The following is a 19,412-nucleotide window of genomic DNA, read 5'->3' as shown; positions in this document are numbered from 1 at the left end:
ACATTTCCTTCCCTTTGAATCCACGTTTGGCTTTGGCTAAAAAAAATTGAGCTAAAAACTGCACCAAAAATGGCATCAAAACTTTGTGTGAGCTGCTGGAATCACAGTTTTGATGCAAGAAAAGACTGATGCATCTCGTTTCTTTCATGTCCACTCCAGTGTTTGGCTAAAAGAAACTGAGCCAAAAACTACATCACAACTGTGAGTATATGATCCTGGCCTCAGGCCATTTTCACACGGCTGTATTTTATTCAGTATTTTGCATCAGTATTTAGAAGCTCAAATCAGGAATGGAACCTACATAGAGAAAAAGTATAAAGTACAGGCTGGACCCGGCAGAATGCCATAGGGGGAGGCCACCATGATCAGGGATGTTAGGAAGGGAAGGAGTTAAGGAGTTAGGGGTGTGGTTAGGAGGGGGCGGATGTGAGGGGGGCGAGGTCAGTTTACTTAAGGGTAGGAGAGGGAAAGGCGTCGCCATCTTTAGTAACAGCACAGGGAAGCTTGTCCCACCCTCCCTCCCAAAATGATGTGTTCATCTGTGTGACTATTTTGGTATTTCGCTTTGTTGCTCGTTGTTTTTGTTTTTCCGCAGGTACCGGAGGATGCTGTGGAACAGTTTTGCAATGTCGCAGCAGTTGTATGGCGGATTGGGGGTCCTTGGAGTTGGTGGTAAATTACTGTGGGGGGGGGGTATGGTCCCTCCCTAATTTATTATGGTTGGTAGTCTGCTCAATTTGGGCTCCTGCTGGGTGGTGTCCCGAGGAGTGGTCAATTTGGGCTCCCGCTGGGTGGTGTCCCTGGGAGTGGTTGCGGTTGAGGTCAGCCAACTGCAGGTATAATGGTGCCCCTGAGCCAGTAGGGTGACTGCTGGGAGAAAAATACTATGCAGGTGGGCTGTTTCGTGACAGACTTTTGTAGCTCCAAGGACTCCCCTTCCATTGTTATTATTATTTGTAAATTGTTGTTCTTGATGTTTGTTTGTAAATAAAATGGCTGCTGTGGCCAAATTTATCCAACCCAAGTGTCTGAGTCTTATTAGAGGGACAGGGGGTTTGGGAAAAGGTATGGCCATTAATGGGGAAGGTGAGTAGGTGAAGCCACTTCCCTCCCCCCCGGTAGGAGTGTACGCACTCTACAGTCCCCTGATCATGGAAAGAATGTGTACCTTTTCTGTGTTTTGGATCCACTCCTGGTTTTGGCCTACAAAGATGCAAAATACTGACGAGAATATACTGCCGTGTTAGAGTGGCTTTACTCCACTAGATATCTCTGGAGACGTAGTGTAGTTCCAATCTGTGGTGTATATATATATACACTACCGTTCAAAAGTTTGGGGTCACCCAGACAATTTTGTGTTTTCCATGAAAACTCACACTTATATTTATCAAATGAGTTGCAAAATGACTAGAAAATATAGTCAAGACATTGACAAGGTTAGAAATAATGATTGTTATTTCAAATAATAATTTTCTCCTTCAAACTTTGCTTTCGTCAAAGAATGCTCCATTTGCAGCAATTACAGCATTGCAGACCTTTGGCATTCTAGCTGTTAAATTGCTGAGGTAATCGGGAGAAATTTCACCCCATGCTTCCAGAAGCCCCTCCAACAAGTTGGATTGGCTTGATGGGCACTTCTTGCGTACCATACGGTCAAGCTGCTCCCACAACAGCTCTATGGGGTTGAGATCTGGTGACTGCGCTGGCCACTCCATTACAGATAGAATACCAGCTGCCTGCTTCTTCCCTAAATAGTTCTTGCATAATTTGGAGGTGTGCTTTGGGTCATTGTCCTGTTGTAGGATGAAATTGGCTCCAATCATGTGCTGTCCACAGGGTATGGCATGGTGTTGAAAAATGGAGTGATAGCCTTCCTTATTCAAAATCCCTTTTACCTTGTTCAAATCTCCCACTTTACCAGCACCAAAGCAACGCCAGACCATCACATTACCTCCACCATGCTTGACAGATGGCGTCAGGCACTCTTCCAGCATCTTTTCAGTTGTTCTGCATCTCACAAATGTTCTTCTGTGTGATCCAAACACCTCAAACTTCAATTCGTCTGTCCATAACACTTTTTTCCAATCTTCCTCTGTCCAATGTCTGTGTGCTTTTGCCCATATTAATCTTTTCCTTTTATTAGCCAGTCTCAGATATGGCTTTTTCTTTGACAATTTGCACCGAAGGCCAGTATCCCGGAGTCGCCTCTTCACTTTAGACGTTGACACTGGCATTTTGCGGACACTATTTAATGAAGTTGCCAGTTGAGGACCTGTGAGGCGTCTATTTCTCAAACTAGAGACTCTAATGTACTTGTCTTGTTGCTCAGTTGTGCAGCGGGGCCTCCCACTTCTCTTTCTACTCTGGTTAGAGCCTGTTTGTGCTGTCCTCTGAAGGGAGTAGTACACACCGTTGTAGGAAATCTTCAGTTTCTTGGCAATTTCTCGCATGGAATAGCCTTCATTTCTAAGAACAAGAATAGACTGTCGAGTTTCGCATGAAAGCTCTCTTTTTCTAGCCATTGTGAGAGGTTAATCAAACCCACAAATGTAATGCTCCAGATTCTCAACTAGCTCAAAGGAAGGTCAGTTTTATAGCTCCTCTAAACAGCAAAACTGTTTACAGCGGTGCTAACATAATTCCACAAGGGTTTTTAAGTATTTTCTAATCATCCATTAGCCTTCTAACACAGTTCAGTTAGCAAACACAATGTACCATTAGAACACTGGAGTGATGGTTGCTGGAAATGGGCCTCTATACACCTATGTAGATATTGCATTAAAAACCAGACGTTTGCAGCTAGAATAGTAATTTAGCACATTAACAATGTATAGAGTGTATTTCTGATTAATTTAATGTTATCTTCATTGAAAAAAACTGTGCTTTTCTTGCAAAAATAAGGAAATTTCTAAGTGACCCTAAACTTTTGAACGGCAGTGTATATATATATATATATATATATATATATATATATATAGGTAGAGATAAACAGCACTCTGCAACAAATTCCAACATGGTAATGGGTGTAAGCAGGTAATCCAGATCTGTGGATTATAAGACATAAACAAAAGAAATCCCACAGCACTCCGATGGTGCCAAAAAGTATGTAATTTACTCAGTCAACAGCTGCAACTTTTCCGTCCTGCTATAGGTCCTATAGCAGGACGGAAAAGTTGCAGCTGGTGACTGAATAAATCACATACTTTTTGGAACAATCAGACTGCTGTGGGATGCACAACTGGACTTTCATGGAACACCTACCTGCGCGATCACAAATGTATGATCTTGTCCATCTTGCAAGGAAATGGCTACAGCCAGGGGAATCAACCCCTGCGCAGATCGTGGAGAGAGTGGTGCTTGACAAATACATCCGCTCCTTACCACCGAAGGTTCAGCGTTGGGTCGGTCAAGGAGATCCTACAGATGCGGAACAGCTGGTGAACCTGATTGAAAGGTACAGAGCTACTCAGGATCTACTCCAAGAACTACCACCTGGATGTTCTAACCCCATGAACAGCAAATCGTGCGGAGCACCCAGTAAGACTGTTCCATTTACTAGAGGGGTGAGAAATGTCTTTAAGGGAGGTGGCTCAGAAGGGGAGCAGACGGAGGGAAGAAATCCCAGAGAGACACTGAAGGCCAGACCAGGGTCTCAAGTTGGGGACCGGGGCCGCATACAGTGCTGGCAGTGTTATGGACCTGGGCATATTGCTGCCAATTGTCCCCTGACTACTGAGCCAATGGACTGTGATGCAGCAAGGCGAATATCCTTGTTTGCACGTCCTGTTTGTTCTGCTGAGACTGTTTACGAGACTGAGCAACAAATGTGTGTCGTAAAAGTGGAAGGGTGTACTGTGAGTGCCTTGCTGGATTCTGGGAGTCTGGTTACCCTGGTGCATGCCAGCCTGATAGACCCTGGAACATTCAGCGGACATAGTATAGGGGTCCTGTGCATACATGGGGACACTAAAGAATACTCCACCGCTTTGGTCACTCTAGAGACTTCCTGTGGAACCGCTTGCCATGAAGTGGGTGTGGTCAAGTCCCTGATGCACAGTGTGATCCTGGGGAGAGACTTCCCAGTGTTCTGGGACTTGTGGAGAAAGAAAGATGTAACCTCCACTGTAAATGTTAATGATGGTATTAATGTGTGCGCTGTGATTAGCCCAGAACCCTTTAACGAAGATGCTGAGGTGCCAGCAGTAGGGGTGACCACTGAGCCTGATAAATTTCCTCTGTCTGTTTTTGCTGGTGAAACAGATGAGCAGGAGGAAATTTCTGAGATACCAGTGTTAAATGTATCACGTAACAATTTTGGGACCGCTCAACTTAGCGATCCCACATTGGTAAAAGCCAGGGAAAATACTAAGGTATTAAATGGAGTGCCTCAACATCCAGGGGCTGATAAGGTGTTTCCACACATGGCGGTTAACCAGGATTTGCTGTATCGGATAGATAACGTACGTGGGGAGGTTGTTGAACAGCTGGTGATACCCCAACCGTATCGTAGAACGGTGTTGGACCTGGCTCATAAACACGTGCTGGGTGGACATCTAGGTTGCGAAAAGACCAGAGAGCGTATCTTACAACGATTCTTCTGGCCGGGGGTATATACGGAAGTTCAGAGGTATTGCGAGTCCTGCCCGGAGTGTCAGATAACGGCTCCTATGTCACATTTTAGGAGTCCGCTGGTGCCTTTGCCTATCATTGGGATCCCTTTTGAAAGAATTGCCATGGTTCTGGTCGGCCCTTTAGTCAAATCCTCTAGAGGACATCAATATATCCTAGTGGTGTTGGACTATGCCACACGCTACCCTGAGGCAGTCCCTTTGCGAAGTTCCTCTTCAAAAGCCATTGCAAGAGAGTTGTTTTACATGTTTTCCCGTACTGGTTTACCTAAGTAAATCCTTACCGATCAGGGAACTCCCTTTATGTCCAAAATCACCAAGGAATTATGTAAACTGCTGAAAATTAAACACCTGCGTACCTCTATATATCACCCTCAAACTGATGGTCTTGTCGAAAGATTCAATAAGACATTAAAAGGCATGTTGAGGAGGGTGGTTAGTAAGGATGGGAAGGATTGGGACTGTCTTCTGCCCTATTTGATGTTCGCTGTACGTGAAGTTCCTCAATCATCCACAGGGTTTTCTCCTTTCGAACTTGTATACGGCAGACAACCCCGTGGTCTCCTGGACATAGCCAAGGAAACCTGGGAGCAAGAGTCCACACCTTATAGGAGTGTAATTGAGCATATCACGTTGATGCAAGACCGAATCGCTGCAGTCATGCCGATAGTTAAGGAACACTTGGAGCAAGCTCAGGATGCTCAGAGCAGGGTGTATAACCGAACGGCTAAAGTTAGAAATTTTAACTCTGGTGATCGAGTGTTGGTCTTAGTGCCAACCGTAGAAAGCAAATTTCTTGCTAGATGGCAAGGGCCGTATGAGATAATTGAAAAGGTGGGGGATGTAAATTATAAAGTTAACCAACCAGGTAAAAGGAAGACAGTGCAGTTATACCATGTAAACTTAATTAAGCCATGGAAAGAAAGAGAGACCCTCGTGACAGTAAGGACCCCCTATAGTCCTAACCCAGATGTGTATGTGTCAGAATCCCTCGCAAAGCCACAGAAACAGGAGAGAAAAGAGTTTGTGCAGAGAAACACAGACGTGTTTTCAGAACTGCCAGGACAGACCATTATAATAAAACATGACATTGTGACCGAGCCTCAGGTTCGGGTCCACTTGAAACCCTACAGAGTCCCTGAAGCTCATAGACAAGCCATATCTGAGGAGGTCAAGACAATGCTAGACCTTGGGATTATTGAAGAGTCAAAAAGTGAATGGTCAAGTCCCATCTTATTGATTGCGAAACCAGATGGGTCATTGCGTTTCTGTAACGACTTCCGCAAGTTAAATGAGATGTCAAAGTTTGACGCATACCCAATGCCAAGAGTTGACGAGTTAATAGAGAGACTGGGCCATTCAAGGTATTTTTCAACACTTGATTTAACCAAAGGCTATTGGAAAGTACCCCTCACGGAGGGCGCCAAAGAGAAAACTGCGTTCATCACCCCGGATGGTCTGTTTCAATATATTTGTTTACCATTTGGGCTACATGGGGCTCCAGCGACCTTTCAAAGGTTAATGGACATAGTCCTCAAATCCCATCGTCGGTATGCTTCGGCATATCTGGACGACATTATAATCTTTAGTGATGACTGGGAAAGCCACTTACCAAAAGTACAAGCAGTACTAAACTCCCTCAGAGCCGCGGGGTTAACAGCAAACCCAAAGAAATGTTCCTTAGGCTTGGAGGAAGCACGGTATCTGGGGTACATAATTGGGAGAGGGGTGATAAAGCCACAGGTCAACAAAGTTGAGGCTATCCAAAACTGGCCCCAGCCCTCAACCAAAAAGCAGGTCAGAGCTTTTCTAGGAATTGTAGGTTATTACCGCAGGTTCATTCCAAACTTTGCCAGCACAGCAGCGCCCCTGACAGATCTTACCAAGGGAAGTAAGTCTGTCATGGTCAAGTGGGACACGAAGGCTGAAAGCGCCTTTCAAGAGTTGAAAATGGCCCTGTGTAACCAACCAGTCTTAGTCACTCCTGACTTCAAAAAGGAGTTTGTTGTACAAACTGATGCTTCTAATGTGGGGCTCGGAGCAGTTCTGTCACAAGAGGTGGGTGGTGAGGAACATCCTGTGACCTATTTGAGCAGAAAACTTACCCCGGCTGAGAAAAACTATAGCATAGTTGAACGGGAGTGCTTGGCAATTAAGTGGGCACTTGAGTCCCTGAGATATTATTTATTGGGTCGTCGGTTTAGGTTGGTTACAGACCACTCTCCTCTTACGTGGATGTGTCAAGCTAAAGAGAGAAATGCAAGAGTTACACGGTGGTTTCTTACTTCGCAGAACTTCAAATATACTGTGGAACACAGAGCAGGAAAACTGCAGGGCAATGCTGACGCTTTGTCTAGGACACAGTGCCTTGTAGCTAAATGTGTCCGATCCCACGGGCTCGAACAGAGGAAGAGGGTATGTGAGACAGTGACAGGTAAAGTCATTGAGGGAAGGTATATTTCCCCTAGAATCCTGTCATATGTATCCTAGGCTCCAGGGAATGAGTAGTTCTTGCAATAGAAAGCTCTAGTTTTCCAATCTCGGCTTAAGGAAAAGCCGGAAAAAGGGCCTGGAGTTGGATTGGAGAAGAGCAGGGCGGGTTCCCCAATCCCTAGTCCATCTCTGTTTGTAGGACAAGGCTGCTGCTCAATTAGCTGCACCTGTAGCCTGTGTATAAAAAGGTGCAGACACAGTGTGTGGGAGTCTCACCCCTGACTCAGACTGGAGACTACTAAGGCTGGAGTAGCCTGTATTCTATGTGAGTAAAGACCTGTGTTACTTTGTGTCCAGTGCCTGGTAGGAAGGCACTCGGTATAGTTAGATAAATATCTTGTTTAGTTAGTGCTCAGACGAGCAGGATTTATTTTGTATTTTGCCTTGTTGTACAAGAGGCTGTTTCTTTGACAAGAATAAAAACACAGGCAAAGCCCTGTTATGACTTTTAATGCACGGTGTCCCTGTCTCTGGCTACAAAGAAACCGCTGTACCAACCTCTCCTGATGCTAAACCCTCACAAAATATATATATATATATATATATATATATATATATATATATATATATATATATATATATATAATTACACACACACACACAAAGCAGTATTTTCTGTCGGTGTGCATGGCCGGCCTTACATATGTTCGACCAGTGCGGCAGCCGCCACACTGCAAGAGGGGCGCCAGCGAGTGTGTGTATACCTGTGTGTGTATACCCGCGCCGTTGCAACTACCAGCTGGGATACACACACTAACTGCAGTCGCCTTTCCACCCAGGCGCTTCTTCACTTAGTGGACATTGCTACCGCTGAGGCATGAGGGCGGTGGCGCCGCTAGCAGCGGCTGCTATAGCGGTAGCGACGGCACTACAGCAGAGCAGGGAGGTATCTCCCTGCTCTGCTGTCTACTAGCGCCACTGTAGCTCCCTGAAGGAGCTGAATCCCCATGTGGCCGGGCTTTCCGCTCCTGGAGCGCTGCTTGATGTCTCTGTCCATATATAGACAGTGACATCAGGGGAAACGCCTGAAGCGGAATCCCCGGTCACAGCGTTGCAGACTCTATGACCGGGGATTCCACTCCAGGAGAAGCCAATGATGTCCTGGACACAGACGACAGGAGCTTCTCCTGGAATGGAATCGACGGTCATAGCGTCTGCAACGCTGTGACCGGGGATTCCGCTTCAGGAGTTTTCCCTGATGTCACTCTCCATATATGGACAGAGGCATCAAGCAGTCCTCCAGGAGCGGAATCCCCGGCCACACGGGGATTGCGCTCCATCAGGGAGCTACAGTGGCGCTTTTTTTCCTCCAAGGGGGGGTTTGCTATCTACAGGGGGGCACTATAGCAGAGCAGGGAGGTATCTCCCTGCTCTGCTGTCTACTAGTGCCACTGTAGCTCCCTGAAGGAGCGGAATCCCCGTGTGGCCGGGGATTCCGCTCCTGGAGCGCTGCTTGATGTTTCTGTCCATATATGGACAGTGACATCAGGGGAAACTCCTGAAGCGGAATCCCCGGTCACAGCGTTGCAGACTCTATGACCGGGGATTCCACTCCAGGAGAAGCCAATGACGTCATGGACACAGACGACAGGAGCTTCTCCTGGAGTTGAATCGACGGTCATAGCGTCTGCAACGCTGAGTTTTCCCTGATGTCACTGTCCATATATGGACAGAGGCATCAAACAGCGCTCCAGGAGCGGAATCCCCGGCCACACGGGGATTCCGCTCCTTCAGGGAGCTACAGTGGCGCTATCTATACTGGAAGTGTGGGGGTTGCTATCTACAGGGGGGCTGTGGGCTGTGTGGCACTACCTAGAAAAAAGGACAACTGTGCAGGAGCACACAAAATACCCAGCTAGATATAACTTTTATTTAATCTAGCTAAAAGGATTAATTCTTTACTCAGACTAAATAAAAGTTATATCTTAGTTTATTTCCACACATTTATTTTATAGTTGGGAAAGCTGGGTATTTTGTGTGCTCCTGCACAGTTGTCCTTTTTTGAATGTCTATTGCCCGCCGGCTATCAGGGTCATTTCGTAGTCCTTGCACTACCTACAAGGGGGCTGTGGGCAGTGTGGCACTACCTACCAGGGGGCTGTGGGTTGTGTGGCACTACCAACCATGGGGCTGTGGGTTGTGTGGCACTACCAACCAGGGGGCTGTGGGCTGTGTGGCACTACCAACCAGGGGGCTGTGTGGCACTACCTACCAGGGGGCTGTGGGCTGTGTGGCTCTACCAACCAGGGGGCTGTGGGCTGTGTGGCACTAACAACCAGGGGGCAGTGGGCTGTGTGGCACTACCAACCAGGGGGCTGTGGGCTGTGTGGCACTACCAACCAGGGGGCTTTGGGGCACTACCAACCAGTGGGCTGTGTGGCACTACCAACCAGTGGGCTGTGTGGCACTACCAACCAGTGGGCTGTGTGGCACTACCAACCAGGGGGCTGTGTGGCACTACCAACCAGGGGGCTGTGGGGCACTCCATACAGGGGGCTGTGTGGCGCACTCTACAGGGGGCTGTGTGGCGCTATCTACAAGGGGGCTGTGTGGCGCTACCTACAAGGGGGCTGTCTAGCGCTACCAACAAGGGGGCTGTGTAGTGCTACCTACAAGGGGCTGTGTGGTGCAACCCACAAGGGGGCTGTGTGGCGCTACCCACAAGGGGCTGTGTGGCGCTACCTACAAGGGGGCTTTCTGGCGCTACCTACAAGGGGCTGTGTGGTGCTACCCACAATGGGCTATGTGGCGCTACCTACAAGGGGGAATCTGTGAGTGGTGGGCTGATGGGCATTTTACTGTGAGTGGGGGGCTGATGGTCTTCAAGTGGTTTCCACCTCTGACCTCCAATTGAAATTAATAGGAGGCAGAAAATACCTGCGGCGCCTGTTTGGAGATTTTTTTCCTGCGTCTTTTGCATTCGCTTCAACAGCTTAAGAAAAAACACAAAGAAAAGGTCACACAACGCTGTCAGTTGCTGAAGGAATTTTGAGGCAGATTTTTTTGCCTTACAAAAAACGTGTGTGAACATGCCCTACGAGTGGAGTGCTTGTTCTTAGCCGCTTTCTGTCTTTATCAAAACAATTTTTGTCAGGGGGACCCTGAGGAAATTTTGTTTTTCCAGTGCTGCCTCTAGTCCGAAAAGGTTGGGAAACTCTATACTAGGCTACAGGGTCCCGTCATGGAGCAGCTCAGTTCGTCGTGGATGGGGCCTAGGTGAGTACAATTTTTGTTTTTGTTCGGGGGCACTGTCTACAAGGGGGAGGTGCGGGGACTGTATGGCACGATCTACAAGGGGAGGTGGGGGACTGTATGGCACTGTCTACAAGGGGGACATGGGGGACTGTATGGCAATGTCTACAAGGGGGAGGTGGGGGCTGTATGGCACAATCTACAAAAAGGAGGTGGGGGATTATGGCACTGTCTAAAGGGAGGCTGTATGGCAAAATCTACAGGGGGGCACTATACTGTGTGGGGGCCACTAAGCGGACATTATACTGTGTAGGGGTACTACAGGTGGCATAATACTGTGGGCACAATTAGAGGACAAAATACTGTGTCCTTGAAGGGGTTGTAATATATTATATTATATTATTAAATATTATTATTATACTGTATGGGGCACTAAAGGGGCATTATAATTTTTTTATAGAGCATTTTTTTTAAATGAGGGGGTGGGGCACTGAAAGATTATTTCGCACAGGGCGCCATCTATCCTACGGCCGGCCCTGTGCATGCGTTACATGGGACACATGCCTTTGCTGTGTGGGCGCTATATGTGTGCATTACGAGTGCTGTACTTGTCAGACTACAATAAGAGATGTAAGAATAAGACTACACACACACTCCTTTAGTTTTTGTTCTATTCCCCCATCACTGTCACCCATACCAGCTTATAAAATGTTTTTTAATCAAGGAATAAAAGCACAGCTGTTTCCTTTCTTTGTCTCTTGCCTCCAGTGAATGGCATAGATGAAAATTTAGGTGTGTAAATAGCATTACTACCATGCGCTGCCCACATAACTATGCCATACAGTTCATGACCTAAATAATGCAGTGCTGTCATTTAACTCCTCACTGACATGCTTTGACTGGCCTGCTCATTTATCTACATAATATTGTCTTTCAGTGGCAATTCAATAGTACTACTAACACCAGTCTTTACTACGTCTGCACAATTATCCTTGTTTGATTATATCCCACAAGAGAAATAATATATGTCATGCCACGATAAAAACCATTAAATGCAGTATCTTGAGGAATATTCTCACATCAAATTAGATAGCAATGTAACAACATAATGAGCAGCAATTGGGCCATTTAAATGCACATGCATCAAATTATCATTAATGAAAATTGGTCGTCTTTCCATAAAAAAAGTATTGTTTCTGTGTCAAACTATTACATGTAAATGGTTGTCTTGACACGAGAGCAGCCTAGCTGTGCATGTTTGCTACACTGAAAACATCAGTTACATCTGCAAAGCATGCAAATCATATGCACACATCCGCTTTCTGTATATATGTGATCAGCTGTGCCTGTGCTTCCTCCATTCCCTCCCCTCCTCCATCCCACGCCTCCAGTGTGCAATTCTACATAAAAACACAGATCCTGCCAACTCCTTCAATCAGAAACCCAGGGAGAAGAGAAAGGAAAACAACGCAGTATGTTCTAAGCTATTGCTGCTCCTTGCAGTCTTTGCACCTAACCTACACAAAAGGGACATTAAATGCACTAAGCTCAAACGCTGGCTGCTGGAGAACCTCAAGTACTTTTGCTTTTGTTCGATTTTTTTTCTGGAAAGGGACTGAGATAACAAGACATTTATCTCCATCCAGCCTTCATGGCTTTACCGGACAGTGCACGTGGATTACCAAATGGAGGAGGTGGAGGTGGTATCTGCACAGGGGGAAAACCCTTGGATCCTTTGTTTCCAGAAATAGTGGAACTAAATGTTGGAGGACAGGTATATGTGACTAGACACACGACTCTTGTTTCAGTTCCAGAGTCTCTACTCTGGCGTATGTTTTCCCAACAGAAACCAGGGGAGCTGGCTCGGGACAGTAAGGGTCGCTTCTTCCTGGACAGGGATGGTTTCCTGTTTCGTTATATTTTGGATTATCTACGAGACCTCCAGCTTGTTTTGCCAGATTATTTTCCTGAGAGAAGTCGTCTACAAAGAGAAGCAGAGCACTTCCAGCTTCCTGAACTAGTGAAACGTCTCAGTCCTCTGCGTATCAGTAAGGACAGCTCAATAGGGGGTGAAGAACCACCATTGCTTCTCACCCCAGCAGCCACTCAAGATTCTGACCTGGACACTGCAATCATTCCAGTCTCATGTTCTTCTGCAGCTGGCGTGCCCTCCCCAACATTAGATCCATATCGGTTCAATGCCTCCTCTTCCTGCAGCCCTGCCTCAGTTCCTAGACTTACTCCTTCCCAGTCCCTTGAAGGCAGAAGATCTGGATACATCACCGTCGGTTATCGAGGTTCATATACTATAGGCCGTGAAGCACAAGCTGATGCAAAATTTAGAAGAGTTGCCCGTATTACTGTGTGTGGCAAAACATCCCTGGCTAAAGAAGTTTTTGGGGAAACCTTAAATGAAAGCCGAGATCCTGATAGACCTCCAGAGAGGTACACTTCCAGGTACTACCTCAAGTTCAACTTTCTGGAGCAAGCTTTTGACAAGTTGTCTGAAGCGGGTTTTCACATGGTGGCATGTAGTTCCACTGGAACATGTGCATTTGCCAGCAATGACCAGAGTGAGGACAAAGTGTGGACCAGCTACACTGAATATGTCTTCTGCAGAGACTGAAATCTTTTGAGTAAATGCCAAGATCCACAGAAAATACAGCTGATCTTACTTTATCACCTATGTCATATATACTCTTTACAGTCTACTAAGAACGACTTACCGAATAAGAAAAGTGGAACTGATGCATCAACGTCCAGAAAATTATTGATACAAACACACAAGATTTGTGTATTCCCAGTTCTCACATAGGTGTATTGAAGTATTCTCAGAACATATGGTTTCTCACGTCGGAAATAAGCTGTCTCCTTGTATCAGAGAGGCAGAAACAATACCAAGTAACGTTTCTTAACTGCTTTCTGCTGGAATTTGTCAGCACACCATTAGATCTTTCAGGTTAGGAAAGTGAGGGGAACAAAATACCACATGACTGCTTAATATTTTTCTAAGGTGGGGGGGGGCAGGGAATATAGAGAGACTGTAGAGAATGTGTAAGTATGAATACCTTATTAAACATCATACTCTGTATTTAATACTCAAATATAAATAGGTGTGTAGTTATATGGAATACACAGATAATCTGCCATTACATTGAAATGTGCTCAGTGTATAGAAGCGAAGATTCTTTTTTTTCTTTTATGTCATATATTATTCCAGCAACAATTTCTTAATTTTTCATGAACTAACTTCACTGCCTTTATTATGAAAGACAATAGGGATTACATTTGTAAGAGAAGTACAGGAATAGACATTAGGAGTAGATTTATTATGTTTTCATTATTTTATTCTATATGTTCAATAAAGCCATAACAACATTTAATGGAAATTAACTGTATTTTTGTTTCTTATCATTAGGCTTGTGTTCTGTTTTTTGTGTGTTGCTGGCATTGAGTTTAGTATGTTCTAGCTTTATGATTCATCGAGTTAATTAAAATCATTAAAAGGGCTTATTTACAGAGTAGCTGCAGGACTATCATAGTATTTCATAAAGCCTGTGCCCTTATCTGATATGAACTGCGTTGTGCACTTTATATACTCCGTTCACATGAACAATATTGTGCATGAAGCCAATTAAGATGGACAAAGCCACTATACAGAGCAGGAGCCTGCTGTATATGCCTCTTATGTCCCGGATTATTACAATAGGTTGAAAAATGATAAATCACAATTCTAATTGGCATTTTTCTTTTAATGCATTCTGGTGGTTTTAAAAGGTAATAACATGAAAATAAATAGGTTTATGGTCATTCAGGTGCAAATTAGTGAAGATGTTGCTGTGGTGTCACAGACAGGCAGACACAAGCACACACTCAGGCAGTCCAGTCAAGATGATTTATAATCTTTTCACTGCAGCAGCTCTTGATACGCATTCAGCTTGACTTGACATGCTCTCTGATTCCCTGTTGTCTACAGAAGCACATAGCATATTAATCAGTTATTAGCAAACAGTATATATATATATATATATATATATATATATATATATATATATATATACAGACACACGTATTCACTACTTGATTACGCATTTAGATATCAGATAGCAATTGCTTTACCAAAGATTTAAGTATCATTTTAATTTAATTAGTTTAAATATTTTTGTTGGCAATAATATAAAATGCATAACACAAACAACAATAAGCTCATCCCTCTATTCCAAGTGCTGAGCAGAGCAGATGTGTCACTTTGTGATACGTGGTATGCTTGGCCAGTGTGGTCACGTGATCTCAATGAATGCATTAACTGACTATATATATATATATATATATATATATATATATATATATATATATATACATATATAGTCTAATTTTCTTGAAGAATATGAAAAGTTCAAAGAAGCAATAAAAATGATATCACATATCTCCAACAGGAGTTTTAACCTTTTCAGCCATTTCATAATGTGGGAACTTTTATTTAAAGATTTAGGGAACCAGTGTATTACATAATTCATACTGGTTTTGCCAAATGTTTCATTAGAATTAACTGCATAGGTGGAAATAATACAATGATCATAGGCTACAAGGTTTCAAATATTTTGTATAAACAATGTCACTTGAATGTCACTTGCATGAAGTGACATAATATTAGGACATTTCAAAATAAACCCCACGTCAATCCAATTTAAGATGGCCTTCAGCTTTCCAGCATTTTGTATTAGACTAAAAATGATTGGAGTTGCAGTTCATTGCCAAATATGGCTACCTACATCATATCGATGTTCTATTCCTTATAATCTAGGATACACTAGATCACCCCCTAGTTATAGAATATCCATAAAGCTGGCCATAGAGTCTAGATGCCTCACTGACACCACTTGTGTTGAGACATCTACCCGTCTATGAATCAAAGCCACTGCTGCTACGGGAGTCTGATGGGGAGCATCACTCAGATGACAGAAATTTTACAAGTGATTGGGAGAAACACTCAATATGTCTATACACAACCCGATCATTGGATCGAACGGAAAAATTTCATCCACAGCTAGCCTTAGCAATTTTGTAGAATTGTATAAAGTATATACTGATCATACATTGCTCTGTACATTGCTATGTTACCCCATTATTAACGCAATGAGGGAGATTTATTCTCTGTATTGACTGCTTCTTTGGCAGTAAAGAGTTTAGAGAGCGGAGTAAGCTGTATGTAAATCCATAAAATATCCATGTTTATATATAGAGAAAGCATTTTACAGGAATCATTTAGTTTTTTAATCATATTTTACTGCTCTGAAGTAGCATAACTAGCTTAAAGGACTTGCACAATATACACATGGAAAATAGGTATATGATGTATCTAATTTTCATTTTCATTAGATAGACTGAAATATTATAAACAGTCTTGGAAGGTATAAAGTAATAACAAAGTATTCTAATTATTCTTTGTGTGTATACCAATAAATGTTGCTTTTCCTATAGCACAAAGAGATGTCTCAGCTATCAACTGTGGGGTTATAGTATGTTTTAAAAATGGGCCTAATACAATATGTCAATGCTGACTTTTTTGTCCTCTTGCTAATTTTAATAAAGTACCAATGTTTAGTAAATATGCTTGTTTCTTATTTTATAGGCGGTGTATTGTTAAAAAGATTGTCCAATTTGGATAACCCTTTTTCAAACTATGGCTGCCCTGGAAGAGGAGGTGTCCGTGTGTGTGTGTGCCATACACCTTAGATAGCTGTCGGCGGCTTATCTCCCATGAGAACACTGGATCAGGCATGTTGAAATCCAACATTACCAATTCTTCTCTTACCCCCGAATCTGCCATTGGGGGAGAGTTAGGACACCCCATAAACATTACATGGTCAGCCAGTCCTGCCAAAATCGCAGATTTTGGCAGACGTTCATCTAATGTGTATGGGCACCTTTAGATGGGTAGACGTAGGCATACTTTTGCACAGTATACCTTTGGATCAATATAAAGAAAAAAAAAAAGACAGAGATCTGCATTTCCTAAAAATAGATTCACCAAATGGAAACTGTATACAACTATTTACTAACTGTATACCTTTTTTGATGGATACACTCAGTATACAGTTGCTTTTTATTTTTGCAGTATACTTTATTTTTAATTGTATATATGTGATATAGGGCGCAAACCTAGCTTAACATACAGGACATGCTTGTCGTAGCCTTTTCTGCTCCTGTGTTCAGAATTGAATCTGCGGCTCCTTCGGTGCAACTGTAATGTTGCTGACATGAAGAGGCTGCTCTGTGTGTTATGGGGGATGTGCTGTAGATTATTAGAAGTAGGTCAGGCAGCACACAGAATGTTGTACAGTCAGGGTTCCCTAGAGGACGAACAGTATTTTCATATTATTATAATAGTTCACACTATAAGCATAAAGCAAATTCACTAGCAATCTTTAATCAGAGGCGCAGCTAGGTTCTCCTGCACCCAGGGCACAGATTCAGATTGGCGCCCCCCCCAAATTATTTCCCAACATCTCCTCCCCCCTCGCCATGTTTGCTTTCTCTACCAATCAATGAGGTGTCACACACAGCCCCTTGTAGATAGTGCGACATACAGCCCCTCTCTTGTAGAGAGTGCCACACACAGCCCCCATTGTAAATAGCGCCACACAGCCCCCCTGTAGATAGTGACACACACAGCCTGCTTCCCCCCTTGTAGATAGCGGCACACGCCACCCCTTGTAAATAGCGGCACACTCCCCCCTTGTAGATAGTGCCACACACAGCCCGCTGCCCCTTTATAAATAGCGCCACACTCACCCCCTTGTAAATAGCGCCACATTCCCCTCTTTTAAATAGCGCCACACTCCCCCCCTGTACTTAGCGCCACACTGTAAACAGAGTGGTGAGTGGTAGCCTACCGCTACCACTCTTTGCTCTGCCTGACGTGACCGGAGGAGCTGAGGAGGTCATGCGGCGCAAGCAGTGGCGGAATTCCTTCTGATTAGGGTCAGTGACAGCCTGGGCCGGCCTTAGGTTGGATGGTGCCCTAGGATATATAGGGGGCTATATAGGGGCAGCAGGGTATATAGGGGCAGCAGGGTATATAGGGGCAGCAGGATATATAAGGGCAGCGGGGTATATAGAGGCAGCACATATATCTGCATTTTATCTGTTCTACTTTAATATTGAACACACACATAAACACATGCAGAGACATATATACACACACACACACACACACACACACACACACACACACACACACACTGTAACATATACACATACAAACACGGAGAAACATACTGTATACACAGAGACACATACTGTATACACACTACACACACATATACACACACACACACACACACACACACACACACACACACACATACACTGTAACATATACACTTACAAACAGAGAAACATACTGTATACACAGAGACACATACTGTATACACACTACACACACATATACACACACACACACACACACACACACACACACACACACACACACACACACTCTGTACACACTGTATACACAGAGACACATAATGTATACACACTACACACACACATATACACACAGACACACACAAACACACTCTATAACATATACACATACAAACTCAGAGAAACATACTGTATACACAGAGACACATACTGTATACACACACACATATACAGACAGACACACATGGACACTCACCATGTCTCCTTGCTGACAGGATAACAGGTTTCTTGCAGGACGGGCTGTGGGCGGAGCTTCCTCCTCTGCTTCTCGGCTGTTATTTACTCCGTGTGTGTGCAGAGCACAGAGTAGATGCAGAGCCCAATGGCGCCCCCTACATGCTGGGAGTGGGCAGCACGGGAGTGGACCAGAGTCAGAACGCCACTGCGTGATCTCCTGGCTCTTCCTAAAGCTGATCGCTGCTGCAGTTGTCTGACATACAGGGTGCCAATCAGCAGCATTCAGCTGCTCTGCGGAGCCCCCCTCCCTACCACCTAGCTGCGCCCGGGGCACATGCCCCGCCTGCCCCCCCTAGCTACGCCCCTGCTTTAATTTTAAATACACGATATCAATTGGAAAATGTTTTATCTTATCATGTTAACCACCTTCTTATTTTTGTTTGAAGGTGGAATTTTCCTTGTAATTAAATGTCTTGGATTTCTAAGTTTAGAAGGCCTCATATATACGGCGATATTCCAACTCTGTACAAGCTAGTTGTATAAAAATAGACGTAAAAAAAACAACATGGACGTTTGTGGGCTCATACTAATAATCATACGGCTGTCTTTTCTCTCAGATTCACACGAAATCTGACCGAAAACATTTTTTGGGCATGTTCTATTAGATGCTGTATTAACCCCTTAGTGACCAGCCAATTTAAGGCTCTAATGACCAAGCTATTTTATTCGTTTTTCTATAGTCGCATTCAAAGAGCTATAACTTTTTTATTTTTTCGTCTACATAGCTGTATGAGGATTTATTTTTTTGCGGGATTAGTTGTACTTTTTAATAGCACCATTTTAGGGTACATATCATTTTTTTATTAACTTTTATTAACTTTTTGGGGGGGGGGATTATAAAAAAAACCCTGAAATTCCACCATTGTTCTATGCGTTTTTAAATTGACGCCGTTCACTGTGCGGCGTAAATAACATGTTACCTTTATTCTATGGGTCGGTACGATTACGGCGATACCACCCACATATGTAGAGGTTTTTTATGTTTTACGACTTTTGCACAATAAAAACACTTTTGAACTAAAATTATTTGTTTTTGCATCGTCGCTTTCCAAGAGCCGTAACTTTTTTATTTTTCCATCAATGTAGTGATTTTTTTGGGCTTGTTTTCTGCGGGACGAGACGTAGTTTTGATTGGTACTGTTTTGGGGTGCATGGGACTTATTGATTCATTTTTATTATGACTTTTTGGGGGGGCAATGGAAAAAAATTGCAATTTCGCCATTGTTTTTTGCGTTTTGTTTTACGGTGTTAACCTTGCGGTTTAAATTACATATTAACTTTATTAATGGAGTCCTTACGGTCACGGCGATACAGCCCCCCTGTAGATAGTGACACACACAGCCTGCTTCCCCCCTTGTAGATAGCGGCACA

At 43.9% G+C, this 19,412-nt stretch overlaps 1 protein-coding gene across 1 annotated transcript; it reads left to right on the top strand.

Moving 5' to 3' along the window:
* Nucleotides 1–11,743: 11,743 nt before the first annotated feature.
* KCTD12 (potassium channel tetramerization domain containing 12) lies at nt 11,744–15,922 on the top strand. Its single transcript, XM_075852344.1, has one exon. The coding sequence runs from the start codon at nt 11,965–11,967 to the stop codon at nt 12,937–12,939; it is 975 nt and encodes a 324-aa protein (XP_075708459.1). The 5' UTR covers nt 11,744–11,964; the 3' UTR covers nt 12,940–15,922.
* The last annotated feature ends 3,490 nt before the right edge of the window (nt 15,923–19,412 follow it).

The sequence above is a fragment of the Rhinoderma darwinii genome, chromosome 2 (genome assembly GCF_050947455.1).
Source record: "Rhinoderma darwinii isolate aRhiDar2 chromosome 2, aRhiDar2.hap1, whole genome shotgun sequence".
Taxonomy (NCBI): domain Eukaryota; kingdom Metazoa; phylum Chordata; class Amphibia; order Anura; family Rhinodermatidae; genus Rhinoderma; species Rhinoderma darwinii.
Note: the sequence above shows the minus strand (reverse complement) of the source record. Positions and strands in the feature narration are given on the sequence as shown.